General features: G+C 37.4%; 1 protein-coding gene across 7 annotated transcripts in view; it reads right to left on the reverse strand.

The window, feature by feature from the left end:
* CEP170B (centrosomal protein 170B) overlaps window positions 1-24,778 on the reverse strand; it is a 62,641-nt gene that overhangs the window by 28,480 nt on the left and 9,383 nt on the right. For all 7 annotated transcript variants that reach the window (XM_087922279.1, XM_087922276.1, XM_087922277.1 and 4 more), the window contains exons 3-6: window positions 22,464-22,553; window positions 16,446-16,526; window positions 10,841-10,897; window positions 8,372-8,510 (exon numbers count right to left, since the gene is read on the reverse strand). In XM_087922279.1, coding sequence (XP_087778405.1) covers window positions 8,372-8,510; window positions 10,841-10,897; window positions 16,446-16,526; window positions 22,464-22,553 — 367 coding nt within the window. The remainder of the gene's footprint in view (window positions 1-8,371; window positions 8,511-10,840; window positions 10,898-16,445; window positions 16,527-22,463; window positions 22,554-24,778) is intronic.

Consider the following 24,778-nt stretch of genomic DNA (forward strand, 5'->3'; position numbering starts at 1 on the left):
CAATACCTTTTTCTCTTTAAAATCATTTTTAACTCTATTATCATTATTTCTTTGCAGTAATATGAGGTTAAGAGGATGTGGCTTTGGACAGCATAGCACCAACAAAGAAATAGGTAATTTCCATTACACCCTTCACATGATTTTGCCACTGCAGTGCTTCAGACCCATCTTTCTAATGCAGAATTTAGATTAGTTACATCATGGATAGAAAACTAGAAGACAACAGGACAAACTGTCTGTCAGTTACAGGACAAGCTGTCTGTCAGTTGATGATTATTTGCTTGGAAGGGTACACATGTACATAAAACAAGGATAAAGCAATTTGGGTGGCATAGGTCATTCCAGAGACCTAGGGGGAGGAAACACACAAGCCAGTTTGCCTTCTGTTAACTGGGTGAGAGTTAACCACACTCACGATGGCAGTCCTTCTGTAAGAATCTGCAATATGCTTTAATAATTCAAATGTATTTGCCGATTCTTATGTTTCAGTTATTTTCCTTTCATAACGTAGACAGAGGTAAACTTGTAAGCATTCTTCACTAGGCACAGAGTCTAGCTGTGCTTAGGTTGTTACATCATATGCCTTGGGACCATTTCCTAGGGCCAAAAGTTTAACAGAAAATATATATATCCATTCTCTGAGTATTGAATCATTCAATTTTCACTGCAGCTTAAACAAACAGTAACTAAACTGCTCTGTCATTTTAACTGTATTAGAGTTGGTTTCTTTGAATATAGCTCATTAATTATCCCCCTGCCCACCAACACAATTTTTATGCCAGTCTATCCAGATGGCACTAATCCCTCAAGCACATTTCTTGCCTCATCAATTCAAGCATACAGCTTAAGGAGTGCAGGGTAGAGAATAGATCTATTTAAAGATAGGATCAAGGTCAATCAGGCACTTGCCTACTGAACTACAAGTAATCCTCATTTAACGTCCATTCACTCGGTGTCAGTTCAAATTTACAATGGCATTGAATAATTCTCAACGCAGTACTGAGTGGCAGGGGAAGCTGGTGGCAGTAGGTAGTGGATGGCCAAATGGGTAGAGATGTTGAGAGTTAGGTGGGTGCTAAAATGAAGGCAATCCCACTTTCTTCCAAAAATGGTTTGAGTCTGGAGCAGAAATGAGTCCTCATCTAACCACTGCATAGGATTTGCTCAACAACAGCAACTGGGATTGCTGGAACTGACATCACTAAACCAAACTGTCATCTGATATTTCACTTAGCAACCACATTGCTTAGCTATGGAAGTTTGTCCCAATTAGGCTTGTAAAGTGAGGACTACAAGCATTAATGTCAGTGTGATAAAGTGAAAGCAATCAATAGGCACATGACCTCTTTACAGATTGACCCTTGCAGCTGTCGCTTATTAAAAACACTGGGGTGGAATTAAACAAATTAAAATCAACAAAAATGGAAGCATAGGTTCTCAGAGAAATGTATTTAATCCACTTTTCGCTCAGTTTGAAGCGCCAGCAATGTGCTAAAGAAATTCTTAAATAGTGTGTATGCCATCCGAGGAGGGGAGAGAGAGAGAAAGAGCACATGTATTTCCTACACAACTCAGAATTACCCAGTTGACTACTGTGGAAAAAAAAATGTTGAACTAAAGTGAACCTTGGTTATTCTTATATTCTTACACTAAATAACCACAAATGTCATTATTCAAGGTCAATCTATATATAACCAAAGCATTACTGACAATCAAATGGAGGTATCTGCAAGCATGATAGAACCAAAATAATGTTATTCTTGAAAATGAGGTGCCATGTCCCCAAATCTGATAAATGGTCCCATTTTTAAAACGTAGCTTATGCTGAAGAGAAAAAGAATGCAAAGGTATGAACTTTTCCAGGAGGAAATAGTGTTAGCAAACCTGGGATAAAGGCGGAAAGTCCTCAACTGAAAGAGATGATCAGGGAGGCAGATTTTTTCCTGATTCAGTGGTAGATTTTGCTTAGAGAATTTAAAGGAAGAGAAAAAGTTGGAAAGGAGCCTTGTGTTGAGACTGAATGCAGTCTGAAAGGAAGCCTTCTTTGTCTCTCAGAGGTGGCGACAATAATTATCCAAAACTATTTTGTGCATGTCCATAGCCTGGAGGGTGGTAGACTCCCCCGGTACATTTCTCGCTGTCTAACTAGAATTGTCTCTGTTCTCAGGGCTGTGGTTTCAGTACACATTAATGAACAAATATATGAAGTCTCCTTATGTCAAGTCACATCTCTACTTCATCAAACCAAGTACTATTTCTTTGAGTTACTAGCAGATTGTCAGCCTTTTAAGGCAGACATGTTTCTTATCCCAGCTATCTGAGGTTATTACAAAGTAGAAATATCAAGAACTGAATATCCAGTAGCAAGCCACCAGTGTTTTACAAGGGTAATGTAAATCATGTCATAAAAAGTGAAACGTGAAATAAATGTCCTTCCATTTTATCATGAAGCACATAGAATGCCCAATCTAGAGAGGACCAACCTATCAAGAATGCTGAGCATCTTAGACAGTTAAACATTTTTTTAAGAAAAGACCAAAAAAAAAACCATCTGGGAAGAAAGCCATGGCAATTTGTACAGCTACTGGCAAGAAAGGAGCCAATTTATAGATATTTTTATCCTGCCTCTATTAAATCAATGTTTCAGTCACTATTTTGCATGAAATGGTTGTTGATTCCAGATGTCAATAAACTTCAACTAAAATATCTTGAATATATATATATATAGTATAGCAATTATTCAGTTGTGGAAGCCATATTTCATTCAGAAGTTCCAAGCTGCCACATCTTACTGCCTGGGAATTTGGGAGAGGGGGTTTCATGAAGAGCTGGAAGATTAGACATAAGAACATTCTTCTCATAAAGTCAAGGATAAGTTATCTTGCACCTGCAAAGGAGTGGTTGGAGGAATGTCTCCAGTTGGGACGATGGTTGATTGGGCCATGTGATGGTCTGGTGGTTGCAGGGGGTGGGTTTTGAATTTTCAGTTGGGAAGGAAAAACCCAAAACTCTCAGATTCGGGTTTTCCTAGATGTGCCAGTATGACTTCTTTAATAAATTCTTAGTTGGATTAACTTTGTTTCTGAGTGTTGAATGAAATGGGGAGTCTCACTGGATCGCTGACATATAAATTGCTTCATTTAAGAAAACTCTAGAAAGCAGAGAGAATTGCCTACATTCACATCATCTGGAGATTCTGCACTTGGTTTTGCTGCTGAAGTAGGAAATCCACAGTAAATGTGATAATGGCAGGGATCAAAAAGAATGAACAAAGGACAAAAAAAAACCCAGTCTAACTGAAATTAAAGGAAGATGAGTGGGAAGTATGTTAATTTAGGAGTGCTTAAAGACAGCAACACTCATCCATATCTACTAAAAAGTTGGTGACAACGAACTGGAAGATTAGAAAGAACATTCTGTCAACTCTCTCTAGAGAATGCAGTTGTGCTAAAAATACTGTCTAATCAAATGTAAGGAAGAAGAGGTATAACTTTAAAAAAAACTCCCAGAAGCAGCTTTCAATTGATATCTCATCCATATTTGTTTACTCCAATATTTCAGTCTGATTTCATGAATTAAAAATCCAAATGCACATGTTTTCAATTTAATCCACCTAACATAAAAGGAAAGTTTTTATGTACAGCCATAGAGGGCCAGCATCTAGGATAGGAAGAAACAACCTTTGTACCTGAAGGTCATTATAATTTGGATCAAAACTTTTTAAAAAATCTATATTTGTATATTGTTGAACATAGCACAGAGTAATTAATCCTACCATGCTTGTCAGTGCCAACTCATTCCTTTTTTCTGCATGCATAGTTTTGTATTAAGAGAAATCTTGAATGCTCATCTTTTTTTAACCCATTATTCATAGAACTAAAGCCTTTAAAACCTTTAGTTGCAAAACAGCCAATCATACACAAAAAGCATCCATGCAATCTTAAGCAACTGCCAAAGAAAAAAATGTAAAATTAAGTATACTGCAGAAATCAGACTTGCATTACAGTTTCTTCCACCAAGTTGTTCCTTCTTTCAGGCTGACAATATGAGCTTTAACCCCCTTCTATTGCAGTGGTTCTTAAACTGAGGGTAATTCAGGCATATTCTGGGGGTAATGGAGCAATTTGTAATTGCTTGTTTGTGAGTTGGGATCCACTTTGAGACTGCCACTGTCAAGACACATGAAAAACAACTGTCTGAAGGATTTTTTTTGGAGGGTGGGGGTAGTAATTACATTATTTGAGGCTGGGTCAAACAGTTTAAGAATCACTGTTCTAGTGAGCAACGCAGCATGTTACCTGCTGCAATTACTAGGTCCATCATAGATAGAGCACACACATATTGGGGAATTGTTTAACCAGAGATAAAAATAATAAGGAAGCAGATCTATGAACAATCATGGATATACACGCACACTTACACACACAGAGAGACACCAGTTTATAAATATAGAGGACAAGATATATGAGAGAGTCATTTTTTCCTTTCTATCGTTATCCAGAAGGAGAGGGCATATTTCCACAAGTTTTTTGAGTACCTGTGGTTTGCATGGCACCAGCAATTTTTCTGAGTTTTCCTTTAAGCAGCTTTATTGTCTCCGGTCATCAATTATGCTTCTGGAGGATAGAAATTCTTGGGCCACCAGTGAGAATCACCCTCTTAAACATCCCTTTCTTCATGTTTTTGTCTTTAAGAGCATGAGAGTTCACTTTTTTGGAAATTAAAAGTGGTTATTATTATTATTATTTTAGAAATACTTATATACTGCTCCAATCAGAGGTGGAATTCAGCAGGTTCTGACCTCTTCTGGAGAACTGGTAGCTGAAATTTTGAGTAGTTCAGAGAACTGGTAAATACCACCTCTGGTTGGCCCCGCCCCCATCTATTCTCTGCATCCCAAGTCCCAGCTGATTGGCTGGGTCTTTTTTTGTTGCCCGACACAGGAGAACAGAGCTGGAAAGCAGGTTAGTGGGGTGGGGAGGGAATGAAGATTTTGCAGTAACCTTCCCCTGCTTTGCCCACCAAGCCATGCCCACCAAGCCAAGCCCACAGAACATAAAAAAAAAATGAATCCCAGCACTGGCCAAAATTGACAAGATTCCAGGTTGCATAGTAAGAACAAACCTAGAATAGAATTATCTCAAACACAATTTTAAAAACAGCTTCTATTTTACATTGCCTTCCTACCCCCTCAATTTTAAATACCTTAATTTAGTTCCAAAGCATATAATCCAAATTAAACATTTACTTATATGATTTATTTAAATGAATCATGCCATAATAACAGCTCCACGCACAAATTTGCTAGTCAAAGTTTAACCAAAGTCTCAGAATACTAAAGACTACGAATGCGTAGATTTCCTTCCCATTTTGGGACACTTATAATTGTATTTCCTTTTCACGTTTTTTTCTTTTGGGGTTGCTTGTATGAGATCATAGTTCTACCCAGCATAAGACTCAGTCTTGAGATATATTCATTATCGTTCATTTTCTGAATTTTGGGTCTCTGCATTGCTACTTGTGTAGTAATATATACTTAGATGGGCCACTTTTCAGCCACTGAATTTCTAAGAAGACAACTTATCATCTTCCACTATATTGATTTATTTTGCCATGCTATTTATATTTTGTTTCTACAACAAACAAAAGCAAGTTCTGAAGCACAAAAGCAACACAAATCACACATTATCTCAGAAATCATTAAAAATTAAATTGCAAAACTGTTCTGCTGTAACATCTTGTTTTAAAAAATGCTATGTGAAGTTCAAAAATTTGAATACATTGCCAGTTATGATAGATCAAGGGAAAAAAGCAAGATGTTAGATCTTTTTTTGTTTTGTTGTTTAAATTTCTTAAACAATTGTTATGCTTTTATTGCTTCATGCATTTTTAGCTGACAAACTAAATATTAAAATTTTATGAAATAGTTTATAATTGATAGCATCAATGATAGACTAATGGTAAGACAATGAGGAAAATTAAAATAAAGTTGTTTTTATTTTTTCCCCAAAGTTGCAACAGGTGCTTCAATTTGACTGTAATTTCCTATGGAAATACGCTCATTAGAAATGTTGCATTCTCTGCTCCATGAATCATCTAAACCAGTGTTTTTCAACCTTGTGAACTCCCAAAATGGTGAACTGAAACTTGTGAACTCCCAGAATTCCCCACCACAATTGGCTGAGAAATTCTGGTAGTTGGGATCCACCCATCTTAAAGTTGAAAGTTTGGGAAACACTCATCTAAAGTTTTGTTCATACACGACTTACAACAGAAAGACAAGTTTGCACAGTCTGCAGATTTTTTGGAACACCTATTCATTTGCTTCTAAAAAAAATTTATAATAAGCATGTACACAGTCTTCAAGCAAGAGAAGAAAAACAGCAAGAAAAAAAATGGAAAAGAGAGATATAGGGAACTTACTTTAAACCCTAAAGGCATAAAATACTTTAAAAATACTAGACAAGATGGGTGGCACACAAATCTAATAAATAATACATACATACATACATTAATATTGAAGTTGCTTAAAATGAAACAGTTTATGGGGGGAGAAACCCTCTCATTTTAAATAAATCTCCTCCCAAATTCTTCTGATTTAGATACCTTTCAAGTTTAATAACTTTAATAGTTAGCTTTTAAGTTTATCAACTTTAAGTTTATAACCTTCAGTAGAACCTCTGGTACAGTAGAACCTCTGGTCACGAATGCTTCTGACCACGACCAAACTGGGTTCTGACCAAAAAAATTCACAAAATTTTTTAATCTGGTCACAAACACATACTTGAGTGGTGATCAAACATGACCCCTGACCCAGAAATTCCTGAAGATGAAACATTAGAAGATGAAGAAATTGCCAAAGTTATGGAACGAATTATGGTTGAGACTAGAGATTCTACTGTAATTTGAATGTGGCTTTCAATTCAAGTAAAGATAGGACTATCAGCCACAGTATGTTGTGGTGAAAAAACACAATCCAAACAACTGCAATATTAGGGGATTCTTTATATTATCTAGGTGGCATGATGGCTCAGCCGTTAAGATGCTTAAAAAGACCGACAACCCGGGTTTGAGATCTGAGCATTGCTTGACTGGGTGAGCTCCCATCTTCGCCTAGTTTCTGCCCACCTACCAGTTCGAAAGCATGCAGATAGCTTAATAGATAGCACTTTGGTGGAGAGGAAACAGCTGTGATGTCATGCTGCCACATGATCAAGGAAACATCTTCGGACAGTGCTGGTTCAATGGCCCTTGAAACAGAAATCCCCCTATAGTCGGTTATGACTAATGAAGTAAAATCTGCAGGGACTTCTTTCCTTTTCTTTATATTATCTAGCTCCGTGCTCAAGGAATGCAGTGACAGTTTTGTTTCTAAAGGCACGCTACAAATATTTTAAGTAAGAAAAATATAACATCCCAAATATCTTTTGAATAAAATACTGATCCCATTGCGAAGTTGATTTCATATCAATATGCACATGAATGTATACATTGGATGCACACATAATAAGATCCCTTTTCTAATAATCTATTAAAATCTATCATTTTACCCTTTGGATCCCCATTTCCCTCTAGAAAATAAAGAACAAGCTTCGATAACCCTCTTCAAGCATTAATTTCAACTTCAATAGGAAGAAACAAAGGAAGCAAGATTAAATTGCAAGGAAATATCCAAAACCAAAAGTCTCTAAACACAAACCAGCATAGTCTGAACTTCCATGAGACTTGAAGTGCAAGAACTTCTTTGCTTCCTGCAAAGAATCCCACTTCTGAGGGCTGGCTTTTATCCCTTAAGAGAGGGGCCATCACCTTGCAGCCTTACTCCCGAGTCACCCATGCTGCTGAAGCTGGTCTTTCCTTTGAACAGCCCTGCGCGCACACGCACAGGGCACAGGCTCCTCAGGGTCCTCTGCATCACTGCTGCCAGCCTCCACAAGCTCTGAATGCAGCACTCCACTCTCTGATAGTCCTGGCCCCGTTCCTGCATCACACACAGGCCCCACATCCAAGTCCTCGCTCTCCAAGACCTCAGCCACCCGCACCTGCTGTGAGCAAACCACAACACTTATAAGGCTACTCATGCAGCATCAAGCCGATGAGTTCTGTTGTTACAACTATGTATTTTTCAATGAGTAGGGCATTTTATCATTTGCCACTGACAATTACACATGGTAAATTTTTCTGTGTTTTAATCCTTGTCAGCTGTCACTTGTGTGAGATGGATGCCTATATAAACAAATTAAATCATCATCAATTTAGCCATTGTCTATCCACTGCAGGATGAAGGTCTCTTTCCAACCTAATCAGAATTGTAGAGAAGGCAGGCCTTTCCCATATCTTAATTAATTAACTGATTTTTCTAAACAGGTACCTGTAATTGCTTTCTTCTCTCCTTTCTCCAGCTTGGTTTGGGAAAATTCAATATTTCCATCATGGTCCATTGGCTGTTCTGCTCTTTTCATTGCTGTGCCTTTAAAGCTCATCTGAAGCTGGCTGGTATATTTCTCATGCTGAAGAGGAAAGGCAAGAAATTTGGGAGTACATACTCTGAAATGAGCAGGAACTCACAAAGAAAGGTTATTTTTTTAAAAAGGAATTTGTACCAGGAAAATAACTGAGAAATATTGCATCACCTATTTTTCCAGTGTTTTGATTCTAATCTTAATCTCTGTATTAGACAATTTGTGTTTTAGAAAAGTAACAAATTTTGAATTAGGAGGCTTGAGCAATTATCTTTTTGGCCACTGAACAGTAATTTCTGAAATGATACAAACGCAGAAGGAACAAGAAACACAAGTGGCTCCTGCTCTTCCAGACATGTCTAATTTTAAGCAGAATACTTCCATCCTCTCCCCATCACACTTGATTCAGGAAGATAAAGAGCTCGTATTTCTTTAGGACTATCTTGCCTTCAGCAGAAAAATCAGGTATATCAATGGATGAAAACTGACAATTCCTTTAAGTATTACTCAATGAAAAAATTTATTTTTTAATGTTTATTTATTTGTATTCCACATTTATTATTTACAAATAACTAAAGGCAGAAAACATATAACCCACCTTCCACCTATTTTTCCCACAACAATTCTGTGAGGTGGGTTGGGCTGAGGGAAAGTGACCAACCCAAAGTCATCCAGCTGGCTTTCATGGCTAAAGTTGGGCTTGGATTTGAACTCATGTTCTGCTCCTTTCCAGCCTGGTGCCTTAAGCACTAGACTAAACTGGCCTTAATAAGAACAACTATAAATATACAAAGATGGAACTAAATTATAAAGTATTTTTGCTACCAAATAATGGAACAGGAGGCCAAACCTTTAGGCAACTACTTTCTTGCACATAACATTAAATCTTAGTGTAGAGTTACATGCAAATCTACCCCAGGCAAATCCTGGCATACAGAAAAAGCTTGACTCTCTGTGGAGATACAAACAAACAAGAGGCAAGGTACACAGATGACTTCATTTCAATATCTTGGCAGCTGAATCCATCTAATTTGTTATATTTTCAGAGACAAAATCAACAGGTAAACTTTAGGAATCTTTGGTTGTTTGGGTGAAAGTGCAGGCAAGTTTAGAGAAAGGTGAAGAGTATTGTGTTGATATAATCCACTGCTGAAAGTAAGTCAACTATGTCCATTTTAGGTGGCTGTTCTTTGCCAAAATACTGCTCCATTGGCTTCTCACTGAAATCCGGGTAAGGTTATCAATCAGCACTGCTATAAAGCCCATGATTCATGTTTTCTGACCAGCAATGACATGCATGCAATGAAAGAAAGATGGCATCTTTCCTGAAAAGCATATTTTCTCAGAGTTGGGTAATCAAAACACAGCTTATAGCCCTACTTTGTGCAAGCCAAGATTTTTCAATGTTTTTACTTGATTTGCTTTAATAAATCAAATCTCTAGAACTCATGGCTACCAGTAAAAACCTGAAAATGTGAAGGAATCCTGTCCTAAGGGCTAGGTGGAAGCATAAAATTATAACTCTAGTCTTGGCAAAGCACAGAATTGCCTTGGGGGAGATTAGCGGTGATCTAAGATTATTTCAGCATACTGTGTTGGTAATTTCTCATGGGAAAGCTTTGTGCAAATATATGGGAGAGGTAGCACAAATCTACATCTGAGGTTTAGCAGATCTTTCACATCAATGAAGCTTAAGTAAGAAAACATCTAAACTGACTGTGCTTGGTTCTATGCTGAGGACCAGCACATGAAAAGTTTGTTCCAATTCTTTCCAATTATTATACATATGAACTCGGATTTCAGTGATTTTCAAAGCATTTTTGTAATTTACCTGAATATAATGCATTTTGGAAAAGTTTTTTGAAACACAAACTGCATTGCAAGATTTGGAAAAGTATAGTTTTTAGCAGCTAATGCATCTAATTATATACGTTTAGAAAGTCAGAATTGGTTATTTGAACAAACAAAAATAATAAGTACAAAGCAATTTACCAAATCGACTTCTTGGCTACCTAGACCTGTATTACAGGTTTTCTAAAAGTGGTAGCCCCTTTCTATTATCTTCTATAGTTTGATCCTTATTTAAAAGAAAGTTCTTTAAGACTGAGCTTAACATTTTTATGTATAAACTCTATACTGAGCTTTCACTCTATGCATGATTTAGGACTACAGTCCTTCTGAGAATTCTGGTCCTTCCTTCTTCTCTTGCTTTCCCTCATTTCTTTTAACAACCTATGTTAAAGATGGCAAAAATAAAATAGTATAGTAGGACTGATGCAGGTCAGTTAAATTCCCAGCAGAATTCACCACTAAAAACCATAGCTTAAGTATTTTATTTTTCTTCACTTTGCCACTTAAAAGAGAACATAAATACTTACTTTTAGTACTTCTTCTGGAACCTTGTGCTGGATGTGTTCTAGGACATACATGTTTGCATGTAGAAAAAGTATTAAGAAAAAAATGCAGCTTCAGGAGAACTCAGACATATGTTAACAGTAACTTTCAAGCAATCTATCATTCACATAAACAAACAAATCACATCTCTTTTGAGACTATTTTAAACAGAGGGAGGCAACATATCACTATATGAAGCCTTCCAAAAATTTCAGGGCTACAATGTTGGGGGAAGGCTAGGGTATAAAAGTAAACTCAAAAGAGGTGGAAAAACCATGACTGATAAAGCAGTTATTAAAGGGTTAACATATGGTGCATTCAGTAATACTGATTCATTGATCGGAAATTGAAAAGGCAAAACAGGTACGTCTTGATTTTTCTTTTTAATCAAACTATTTATAACTGGGGATCATAAAGGAGAATATAGCTATCTGGCAAATCTTGTAAGAGGCCTCTACTTAAAGGTCATTTTTGTTGTGTAGTAAAGTGTTTCCTATAAGACTTTCCTTTGTTTAGAATGAAAATATGAATTCTAATAATAATAGAGGAATGATCATGACTTTTCTAAAAATTGACTGAATTTAAAATCTTCCCTGTAGGGAAGCCCAAGCTATCAGGTGCTCCAACAGAAAAGAATGAGTGAATCAATACCAAATGAGATTGATGATACAGATACAATATCAATACAATATCCTTTCCTTGTTTCCCCTACTTTTTCTTACAACTATTCATTATACGACATTACATTCATACGGACCAAAGGAACTCAGGAGTACCACAATGACTGCATCAGTTTGGACATATATTTTCAAGGTGGTTCATTAATGGACTCTTATGGAGAATTATTCATTATGAAGGGGTCATTTTTAACAATAGCATTTAGCAAAAAGGGACAACTTACACATCCCAGAAAGGCTGCAAACATACTAGTGCATGTCCCACTGGCTACCAGAAATGAATAGTAAAAAAGAACAGCAAGAAGTAACAGACCTACATAATTCCAAAAATGACTGATAAGATGGCACATCAACAGGAAAACTCCAGCTGCAGTCCCTGACCAACATCATCATCATATGGTAATTCCCAAACTTATTAATTGGGCCATAGATATTTTTTGTCTAAATTAAAACTGAACACCCTTCACCATTTCACGCAAAGACTACCCATTTCTCTAGGCTGCTGTAAAGCAACAGTTTCTTGGGAAAAGAGATGCCAATTAAAATTAAATTAAAACTGCCCAGAGTCAATCAGGTATTAAGATGGGCAACGTATAAATTTGATGAATAAATACAATGGCTTTTAGAAAGTTGATCTTTGCCTTGGGTTAATTCACAGATGAAATTATTCCTTCTAAGCAAAGGAGATGTTTCTGAGATTTGTTGTGCCTATCACGGGCATTTGTCATTCCTTTCACGGGTTACATCGGGTGCAGCTTTACTCTTTCCTTCATTGCTCATCATTTCCCAGAAGAAAATATTAATGCACCAAGGTATCTACCTGCCAGCTCTAACTAGCAGGGAGAATGTTGGATGCTGCCCAAAACAGTGGCTTAATTCTTCAAGAGTGTCATGTTGTCTGTGGTGCACAGCTGGGGAGCCAATACTGCTGCTAAGTTCTGTGTCTGCACTGCACAGAGTGCATCTCTTTATTCAATCTCTGCTCAGTGACAACTCCTGGCAAGAGCTGTCTTCCGCTCTGCAGTGTTCAAGAACCAAAATATTTCTAGGGTGGTGGATCTTCCTTATAGAATCAGTCTTTGGTTAATGAGGTTCTATCTCCACAGAGGCACTGCAGCATCTGAAGGAAAGGAGGCAGATGCTAGCAGTGGCACTAGGCAAATTCCAGTTTGTCCAAACAAAGAATGGACAAATATTCTAATATACATTGCAACAGCTCTTAGTTAAAAGGAAAAGAAAAATCTAAGCAGCAAAAAGCTCCGAATTTGACAATTAAATTAGTGGTCATTTTCTGGAAGATCTCACAGAAACATCATAGACTCTGATCTTTCTCTGTGCCATATATGTATGTATATGCATAATGGTTCTCTTTTGAGAGCTGAATGCAACAAAATTTCATTTTAATGTATGCTGATTAGTGTACATTTAAAGTGACAAAGATTCTACTCTTATTCCTATTCCGATTCTATTCTTCTCCTATTCAGACGCTTGAAGGAATGCATTTGGAGACCTAGAAATCTCACTCAAGCAACTCACAAAACCAGGCCTTAACTGAAACTGTTATTCAAATAAAGCTGCTCCTTATAAAGTCTTGAAGCTTGACTATTCAACTTACCTCTACCAATGGAACTTGAAGTAACTACCGTAGTTATGTTCAAACAAAGGAATGCCACTACTGCATCCCCAGTATGCTTCTATCTGGCATGATCATTCTCTTCCAGCAAACTTTGATCAGAATGCACAAGGAGGGGAGGGAAAGGAAAGGATTCAGCAGCATCACGCAAATCAAACTGCTAATCAAGGGGCAACAGATGCCACAACTTGCTCATCCTCCAACGAAACTAACAAATCGCCACAAGCAATACCTCATTTGGATCCATTTAAAATCTTGAAAACCTGGCACGAATTGCACACCAGCCAGGCTTTTTATTCCTAACCAGAAACACTCAACATGTGGGACATCCCCACAGGAAAAAAAAAAGTAATTGTAATGAAAAAATGACAACAGTAAGATTTTCACAGGCTCCTGTCACAGTTCCAAAACACAGTTGGCCTGCGTTTTCTCCAAAGGGTGGGGAACAGGAGGAAATTAAGGATGCCAGAAAAAGCAAGGCAAGATTGTTAATGTAACTTTAAAGAAAACAGTAACAAAACAAGGACAAGCCCTATTCTGGAAGGACAGGAGAAATCTGCTTGTTGGCTACAGTGGACAGATGTGTGCATGGGAACTCTGCTGACTCAGGGAATGTAAAAATGGAGTAATCTATAAAGAGCCAAAGGAGGATGGAACTTGGTAGGAGGGTGTTTTGTTCTTTTTTGTTTCTTTATGCTGATAGTTCAGTTAAAAAAAAGATGAATAAATTGAGCTGAATTGTAGAAGCATATCACTTTGTTTTAAGTGATCCCCCGTTGATCACGTCCCTTCTTTCTCTAGCACGCACACAAACACACACACACACAATTTCAGTCAGTCCTATGTCTGCTGCCAAGAACTACCAAAATGTCCTAATCTAGTCTTGAAAAAAAATAGTTCCTTGCCAAGAAAAGAATATACGACAGCGGTGCCTGGGCTTGCATCTTAAAACACAATGCTATACTCAACAAAGCAAGAGGAGAAAAACTCAGAATTGAAAAATGGTGTCGATCGCAGCATAATTCTGGAAGTTGTTGATTAATCTCCTACAGTGTGAAGTATCTTAAACCTGGAAGCAAGCAAATATAAAGAAGGATAGAGGATGAATTTTATTTCAGAAAATGGTGTGGGAAAGAGAAAGTAATAAATGTGTATAACATTACGAAGAGTAATCACATAAAAATGTTTTTAAGTACTCTTCAAATGCTTGCGGTGGAGTAAATTGGCCCACTTATTGTTGTCCAGACCAACTTGCATCTTAAGAGTAGCAGCAATTAGCAATATATTCCTCTGCACTTATAATATAAACTAATGTGATCTCCCAGGAACTCTCAGTTAGAAAAACGTATATATTATATTTTGAAGACACATTTCAGAAATAAACCAAAAAGTAGAAGGGTAAAAATTCCAATCTCATAAAGTGTGCACTTACAAACACACTGCACTTTGTCCACATCAGACTATTTGTTCATCAGAATCAGCATTGACAATACAGATTTAATACCAAGCTACAGTTTGCAAATCTTTCCAAAAAGAGTTAAGTTTGAGCATATCTTCATTTCATAACTAGTGGCAAGGAAGGTGTTATAGATTGCAATTCTTATCTAGAAGATATACAACAAAATGTATGTTTTGTACATACACGCTGCCAAGTGAAGAACCATCAAAACCTTTCGACAGGAAAATTCTCACACTGAAGCTAATAAGAACCAGCTGTTTCATCAAGCTCAAAACTGAACCCATTTTCAGTTTTGCCAAGCCCCACCCCCATGCAAGATAAATTCCACAAACTTCTTTATTGAAGGCTCAGTGAAACAAATGTTATTAATAAACTGGTTTTTTTAAAAGAGCACTATATACATAATACTGGTAAACCTCATTAAGAACCACTTGTTCAGAGACCATTCAAATAATACTTAGTGGTCCTTGAAATTTCAGCCACTGCAGCACCCCTACAGCCACACAATCATGATTTGCAAACTTCTCTGCTGGCTTCCCACAAGCAAAGTCAATAAGGAAGTCTGAAGCCACTGTCATGTGAGATCCTTGCTTAATAACCCTTGAAATCCTTGTTTAACTACACCAACCTGGTATATGACATCACACTTTACGACTGCATCTATTTGTGACATAAGTGCTGATCCAATCACCATAGTTGTGGTACTATGTGCACGCGCCTCCCACCACCAGCTGGTCTTTGGGTCTCTGTTCCACATATGCTGGGGGGGGCAGGGAACATGGGGGTGCGCATGCGCATTGCATTTTGGTGATGCACGCATGTGCTTTGGGCACTCAGTTCATAACTAGTGGCCGAAGAGGTTAACTATCACTGACCTATATGCTAACAGCAAACAAACCATAGACAACGGCATGAAGTCTGAACGCTGCCATTGAATGAGACCACTCAAATCTGCTACAGGGAAATCCAGGGTCCCATCCTCCCAGCAATAATCTTTAGGCTGAGAAATAACCCAAGATCAAAACTACAGTTCATGGCCGATTGAGACATAAGCCTGAATCTCCCCAGTTCTAATTTGATACCAGACTAACTCTCAGAATGACAGCGACAAAAGAGCATATATTTTCTTGAGCTCAGGATGGTGATCCTCCATGTGGAGTGTAATTTATATAATTGGATCTGGTGAATTTACTGTATTTTTCCCTCCATAAGATGCTCCTGGCCATAAGACACACCTAGGTTTAGAGGAAGAAAACAAGAAAGAAAAAACCTTGCCTCTGCTACCCTTGCATCAAACAGCAAAGAGTCTGGTCAGCTTCAGCACGTTATCACAGCCCCAGCACATGGCTCATCAAGGCTCTGCTTTGTTGTGCCCACCACTGGTCAGCTGAGTGACAGCTGGATCCCGGCCTCCCACAGCCCAGCTGATCAGCAGGCTGGCTGACCAAAAATGCTGCCATTGCTGCCTCTTCCATGTATGCTGCCTCCACCAGGGAACGCTGGAGCCTTTGCCACTGAGCAGCTGATCAGCAGTTGGATTGGCCTCCCAGAATACCACCAATCAGCTATTCCAGGCAGTGGGGATCACTGCCACCATTCACCACTGCTCCCTATTGTTGCCGATGCACTAACTCCCTCCCCACAGGTATGGCAAACTGCCGCAGCCCCATCTGTGACACTAAAATGGACAGACATTTCCACCCACTTTTTTTGGGGGGGAGTGTGTCTTATGGAGCCAAAAATATGGTAAATTTTGTAAAAAAAAAAAAAAAAAGCAGTGTTTTTCTTAAAATAATAAATCCTGAACCTTGATAAAGGATATCATAGCCGAAACGAATCACATCATTCAGTTTTAGTGTGATGTACTTCTGGTCAGGGATTCGTATGTCGTTCACAAAAGTCTATGGAAAAGAAAGACAAAAAATATCATTCAAGGGACACGTGAGGAGGAGGAAGAACTCATGCGGAGAAGTTTAGAGAGGAAACAGTCTTAAGCTTACAAAATCTCTGTCTAACCTCTGCCCATCAAGTGGTACCTCTTTCCTTCCCACATACAATTCCACATCATTTTGGTGCTTGTTTGATCGACCCCTTTCTCCTGTTGCTGAAAACAGCTTCAGCAAGACAGAAATCAACTGCATTTTGTTAAAAATGGGCAACCACTTTTTGTCAGCCATATAAACCATTTGACAGAGCAACTCAGGCAATACTACAAGGTTATTTTTCCAAACCATAAAAGCTCCCTTATTGCATTTTCTGGGCTAAACAGCAAGCCTTTGAAAACTTCAAAGGAACCAACTTCACAAACTTATACTTTTAAAAGTATTTAAAAACCTACAATGTCAGTAATCTTTATAAAAGATAAAAATTTACAACAGGCTGGTTAGGATTATCCACATAGTGAAGACAGGAAAGAGGACCCCGTAAAAGAACAGCCACTTGCTTTAATCCATGGCTGAAAAGGAATTTGGACCAAGCATCTCTTCCTTAACCACTAGATAACAGAAACACTGAAAGTGCTTAAATTTATTCCCAGACAATTGCAAGAAGTAGATATTACATGTCATGGTATATCTCAAAGCTGCAGACACTTAAGTATGATAAATATAGAGAACTGTCTTCATGCAGAATTGCACTATATTAAAGATTTCTCCTGTCAAGTCAGGTAACATGACACTCCAGGCTACGTATGTGTTTTTGCGATAGACTCCTTCTCTGTTCACAATTGTGAAAACTAATGACATGGTTTCTTTCCACTTTTCAGAGAGGAAACATTAAAAACACGTAGAGAACACTATTTTTAAAATATTAAATTTTGTTCAGAAAATAAAAAGCTGTCCAGAGTCGCTTTGGTTGTGAGATAGGTGGCATAAAAAGTTATAAATAAGTAAGTCCTACCTAACAGGATTAAAAAAAAAACCTGACAAAGCCTTACCTTACTTGAGTGTGACACAGCTATGGCACTCTGTATCACTTCCCATCTACTATACCCCCAATCTTATAGTCAGCATATAGTCCTGAGCTCTAAAATACTGCCCATCTCAGTTTTAACAGTTGAAACAGCTCAACAGCTTAAAGTAATTATTCCTTTTCTTCACAATACTTTACGAAGAAATACACTTTATTTTTGGCACCAGGGTGTTAGACCCAAACATTTATCAATGATGTAAGATTAATTGAGAGGCATCATCAGTGTTGCAAAATGTGTCGGACAATCTGAGAGGAGTGCCTTTGGAAAAACCATCCAGCTGAAGAATTTGCAATCAGTTATATTGTATGTGTACTGATCGCCAGTGTACATCAATGGCCTTATCCTCCTTGATAGCTAGAGCAAAAAATACTCTGCAATTTGATAAGCCAACTATAACAGATAACTCTTCAGTAAATGGGATTGCCTTGCAAAATGTTTCCAGACGCCAGATTTTATGTGAAATCCAAACTTTTAAGTAAAAACTACCCTAGGGTCTAGGAAGACAAATACATGATCTTTTTTTTGGCTAATATTCATTTAACATGATTGGAAACAGAAGCGAGTCATGGCAAGAAAAGCAGCTTTATTTGGACCAAAACATACAAAACTAGAAAATTTGAACATGGTCGATGTTTTACAGATGGGCCTTGGGTAGCAACCAGGCCCAGGAAATTATCTGCAACCAGGCCTTCAGAGGTGATGCAGACTTAACTTCATTTGGGCCTGTTTTAAAAGTGTAGGTGGGGAAGAGAAATGTCAAGCAAAAGGCTGTCTCCAGAGAACTCTTAACTATCTCACCATGATTGCAGCCAAGAGACATCAACTATCAACAAACACTTAGTGCAGATATAGTATTCCCCCTCTCCCTTCAACTAGAAGATGCAGCCCACCAAACAGGCTCATATAAATCTATTATTTCACTTGCCTTCCTCTGTGCACAGGAATTTATTTCTTTGTCATTTCAAACTAGGAATTAGCCATGTCCACAATAGCATCTGTATTATTTTTAATACTATATTTCACTAACCCTGATTATCTCCAATTCTCAGTTCAAATAATGGGCTAGAACTGAGTCTCAGGCAAATCTTTTTCCTGCTCCTACCTTTAACTTGGGAGATGTAAGAGTGTGGGACAATGCTCTGCTTCTTTGTAGATTTTTTCTGTTCTTCCTTTGCAGAAACAGACTTCAAAGAGAAACTGGAACATTAAAACCAAGACGAAACTGCCTCTTTCTCACTAAACTTGGGTGGCTTTGCAGAGCAAATAGATGCTCAGTGCCTGTCCCTAAGTCCATCTTTTTCATTGTCAGAGCTGCACGTTCTGTAGCAACAGTAGCAGCATTCCTGAAACATCTGGCAGTCCCTTTCTCCTCACACTGCAGACGTACTGAAGTTTATCCTTTTCCTCATCACTGTTCAATGCAATAATGTAGTGTCCTACTTAAAACAAAGGAAATGATAAGGAACGCAATATGTTTGAGACACAATTGGGACTTTCAAGATTAAACTGAACCATACCTGCTGCTGACCATGGTGCCTAGAGCTGCTGGCATTTGGAATGCAGGGCCCAAAAGTTCTCTCCCTTTTTCCCTCTTCATGATGGGAGACTGAAGAGATGGCAGCTACTAAGCCTCTAAGGAGCAGCACCACTGCAGGCAACTGATTCACCATCTGCTTTCAACCATTCCCCTCTTTAAATATCTAAACTACCCCTCCTCAACCCAATTCTGTCATAAACTAAAATCTCTCTGGTCAGGAGATTATAGCCAATGCTAATATGCAAAAATAATCAGATCTTGCTCTAAATATGCAGTACAGTAAGATAATGCGATGCGCTTCAGATTCAAAAGCAAAAATATGTTTTTAAACCCATGTCAGGCATGTAAAACTTATTGGCAATTTTTTAAACCAAATATATTTATTCCTGGATTGGACTGCTGTTACAGCTGCAGAGGGCAGACATGCAATCCCAGAAAACAATACAGATATTTAGGAATTTCTGTCAATTATGTGAACTTCCATGGTTGAAGCAAGTTTTTCCCTTCAAATCCGATGCACTGTGTAGCTCTCTAAAATGAGATATCTCTGGAAGATAAATAAGGGGTGGATATTTTTTTTCATGAATTCCTTATGATTCCACTTCATCTTCATTTTCTACTTTGGATGAGGAATTCTTACTTTCTTAATGCTCCTTGAAATAACAAATGCTAACACCTACAAGCCAAGAGGATTACAATAGATTTCTTTGGCACCAACAAAACTATAAAGGTCAGGATAAGATTACTTTCTGAAGTGTAACTGTCAAGCAGGCACAAACATTGCAAAGCACTGCTATCTACTTCAGATTATGCCAGAAGCACAAGAAAAATGTGATCTTCTGTAGCAGTATTCATCAATCTGACAAGTTTGCAAATATATTGGCTTTCAGCAATCATAATATGCAATCTAAAACAATTTCAGAACTGAAGTCAGCACATATGGAAAATGCTAAGATAGGAAAGGCTGATTGCAATACCTAAAAGCTTCTGAGATCGCCAATAATATCAACAAAGGCATGATCTCCAAGTGAAAGGGGTACCAAGGATCTTGCTTTCCTAAATATATACTGGGGATACACCCAAGGCCTTTGCTCTTGTGTGCCTAATGAGTCTGCAACAGTCTTGTCATGCACAAATATATTGAATCATAACTCTGGTCTAATTAGCATTTTACAATGATTCTTTCAGCTGCAAATGTCAGAAATTAACCTATCATTTTTTCTGTGCAAACATTACAGCTTTGACTACAAAGTTGTGCTCTTCCCACAAAAGATATAATTCATTCCTCAAATTGCTTGGATCTTCTTGGGTCAACTAGAAGTACTTCAATGGACTCTACGAGGAGTTACCCCAAAGACAGGCCAGGACCAAGAACTACCCTGCTAATCAGGACATAGACATGACCAGATTATACCTATGGTGAATGATCTGTACAGATCATTAATTGCTTAATAGGCTTGGTTCAAAATGTTAAAGCTGTAATTGGATATCTATCTTAGAAACCCTATTTAACATCAAAAGTTGTTCTAAGAATATCTCATTTGCAGAAGCAGTCAGAGGAAATAGTCTTTCCCTGCACACCTTGCTTCCAAACTATTGATGACCTTAAAAGGGGTTAATGTAATCTGAGAAAGCAAGAAAACCTTTAAAAAGTCTCCAAAGTGGAGGGGAGGAAAGGGTTTGAAAGAAACCTCAAAAGCTTGGTGCAAACTTGCTTTCACCTCTAAGGCTGTTATTCACTCTAAGGTTTTTCACATTGAGCTTTGAAGCACGTAAAAGAAGCCTTTCCCACTATAGTGTTGTTTTCATGTTTTGCATGTTATTCTTGACTGCTAGCTGCCTCATGAAAAAAGGGCATAATTCCAATGATTATCCTCCTATACGTATCAACTAATGAACATGCAATAAAGGAGGCAGATAAATGATTATTGAAATATCAATGATTTTTTGTTACTTGTTTTGTACAAAAATAAATCTCTAAAAGTTGGTCTTTAAATTTATTTTAGTGTTACTCTTATGCCACTCTGAGGTTTATCCTAAACAGCAAACAAACAAGGTCAAAGGTAATATTTAAATACATTTCATATCAGTCATTCATTTCATACCCTAAGTTCAATACTTGTACTTCAAGTACACAAATCCCCAGCTCCAGATTCAATACTCCAAACTGAACAGCCACATTCTTTAAAGGAGCAACAAACTCATGTCAGCAATTCTGGGTCAGCTTCCTATTAATAGCAGTACCTCCTACTGCTTATGTTATCAGAACAATGTGTGATTTTTCCTAAAACAGCACATTTCTCCTGGCAGATATCCTCATTTGGTCAAACTCAGATTTTCTAGTTTTGTAATTTTTAGGTAAAATCACTCTTATTCATCACTGGAAATCATCCAATACATCACTCATATTATTTACCTGCTATAACAAGCATTCCCAGCCTGTTATCTTCCAACTATATGCTATAATAAAACTCTCCAAATTCCTTAATGGTCTGGTTTGTATATAATGCTGAATCATAATCAATGGACTTAAGAATCATGCTAAGTCACAAACAAAAAAGGAGGTGAATGCCAAGCTATTACAAGAAAATACATAGAGTCTTGAGAAAATGTTAAAAAGAAATGTAAACTATTTTGATTTGATTGTGTAAGCTGATATATTAAAGGAGAGAGGGGCTTTCAGATTCTCTAAAAATACTTAAACTAGATTAAAGTGCTTTTTAACACTCCTGATAATTTCTGTTTCCTGATCATGTTTACCTTGAAGGGCTGACCCTAGGTGATGGCTTAACATTCTTGGGAACAAGCTAAAACATCTAACATTGATTTTAAAAAAACAAGTAACTGCAGCTCAGCCAGTAGGCATGGGATAAGGATGGCCAAAAGAAACTTAGATTAGTATATTGTCTTAATTCACAATAAGCCTTCCAAATGAGTACAAATTTACATTAATCTACTGAAAGTACAGAAGATTGACTTATTTGGATAGCATTGAACTATATATTGTTTAACAATGGCTTATTAAATACTGATTGCTTCCACACAGCATACTAAAATCAAGCAAGTCATACTATAGCTTAGAACAGTCCATGAACTAATGTGGCAAAACTAACTAAGCATCAACTCAATAAAGGAGCAGCTATATAAATCTTGAGAATCCACAAGATTTATCAAAATATTTAAAATATTTTCTTTTAGAGCCTATCCTATTAACTCCAATCCCAGATGTTCGTTTCACTTCTGCAAACTAGAATTGAAAAGCTCACCCACAGAAATGAAATGTGTTTATGACACACAATATACCCTTTGGCACTCAGGCTTATCACTCACCCCATTTAAGCTTCCAAGATCCTTCACCCAGTGCTCATCTTTTTCCTTGTCGTAATTGATGACGGCATGCTGCTTATCCACACTGCGAGACTGGAAAGACCAACATCATTAAATTAGGATGTTATAAGATAGAGACTGTTTTAATAGCTCTAATGATATGTCAAGACAGATATTAACCCAAAGGGAAATAGTACCTATCATATTAGGACAATATTACTTTTTATTAGTAATAGTTCTTCCATAAAAGTAGAATATTTTACAATACTGCCTATCCTGGCATTTTCTTAATCAGATCTTAACCTTGGTGACCATGTTTCCTTGGCCTGCCTACTAGCTTCCTACTACCATGTAAAATGTTAATTGTCTGGATCATTTTACAAAGCTGGTATGGAAAGGGAGTTTCAAAGGATATCACCCACACCAGAGAGCATTCAGCTATGTCAGTCTCTCTGCCACCAACACACAACCTACTAAGCCATATCATTCAGCCCAAACATACCTCAGCTGGATCTGCGTATGGTTAAATTAAAATGGATATGGTATGTTGTGGGACTCAACATGACCCAGGCTATTTTTAAAGCCACACAGTAATGTGTTTTTATTGGTGATAATGTAAATAGTTTTATGATTTAGTGGACTATGAGAACTTCACTAGTGATGTTTTCTAGAAGGCAGATCAATACAATATTAAAAAGCAGATTCCATCTTTTTGGAAAAAGTCAAGCTTCAGAATACATGTTTATGTCCACTTTTCTAAATTCTGAATACATGAATTTATTGTTTCTAAATTGCAGAAAGTAAGCAGTTATACCAGCTATTTCTTTACAACCAGTTCAAAATTCCATAGATAGATAGATAGATAGATAGATAGATAGATAGATAGATAGATAGATAGATAGATAGATAGATAGATAGATAGATAGATACAGACCAAGTTCTAGAAATATCTGAGACATTCTCTACTACAAGTAGAACGAGCACTGCACTGCGCAGCAATAAAAAATAGAAAACTAAAGGGCTGAAAGGAATTCTGTTAATGACATCTGACGAGACTAGTTTGATCTTGTTTACCCAAGAAAATGCACAGGGAACCTTAAAAGTTTTATTCTTTTATTCATTGTGTGGACTTATGTAATCTTCAAGAACTCCCAATGGTTTACAACAAGCTAAAACATCCACAGAAAAGAACATTAAAATTTTCCCAGTAAAAATGCATCAGCATAAATTATTATACTGAAGCAAAAACAGAAACACCCCAATTATTTTCCAAACATGCTTCAGAAAAACACGTTTAATTAATTTTTGGACAGCTAAAGAGAGAAAGTTAGATTGTTTCCTAAAGGAGGCTATTTTAAAGAACACCTTTACTGAAAAATATTTCTGAGCCCAAGCTCCACACAAACCAAAATGTGGGATTGCAAACAGCACCTCTCAGGACATGACTTGGGCAGATGGATTCTGAATGGAGAAAGCAGTCCTACAGGTACCTAGCACCCTCCTATGGCTAAAATCAGAACACTGCACCGCCAATATGCAGAAATCCAACCCCCTCAGATACCAAATGCCACAGTCCTACCGATCCTGTTATTCAGCAAAGTGAAGTCACCATACTCCAACAGGATTTATCCTTTACCTCAAAAAGAAAAATGTTACAGGCCAATCCAGTTGCTTTTAGGAATAGAAGCTGAAAAACTGGTTTCAAATTTGTCAATGGAGAATTTTTGTACCATTAGTTTTGCTCCCTGCATTAGGAGGGGGGAGGGGAAACATTCATAGTATAAACCCAGCAACAGAAATCAGCATCTTAGAAGCTGCTAAGATGCAATTACTCAAGAAGGAAGTCCAGGAGCCAATGTCACTTCTCTCTACGGGTTTTCAGATTCTCTATTCAGCTATGTTTCATCTTTCCTAACCTCAGTTCCTAATCTTCAACAAGAATGTCAGATGGGGAGAATTTTACTAGGACAACAGCAGCAAGGTTTTCAATTACTATCACTTTTTGTTGCTTCATCACTAAAAGAGGATAAGAAGTAATGCTTGGTCGGCTGGTTTAGTAGAAAAACAAAAGGTTGCAGAGGTTATTTTAATGTCTAAAAGGAGTGTGCTCCATAGTGAAGTACATGTATTTTTAAAATATCAGTAACTCCAAAATAAGAGGCATTACTCAGTTGCTCTGTATTCATCTGCATATTAAATTCCATCACTTTCTAATTAGGTTTATTCAGGAGAATGGTGTTCCTTTTAAAAGAAATTAATTACCTCATCAGTATTAGTGTGGGACATGGAGCATTTTTTTCTGAAATAGAGGCAAAGTT

Source organism: Pseudonaja textilis, chromosome 1 (assembly GCF_049901715.1).
Source record: "Pseudonaja textilis isolate UNSWEBS1 chromosome 1, rPseTex1.2, whole genome shotgun sequence".
Lineage (NCBI taxonomy): Eukaryota > Metazoa > Chordata > Lepidosauria > Squamata > Elapidae > Pseudonaja > Pseudonaja textilis.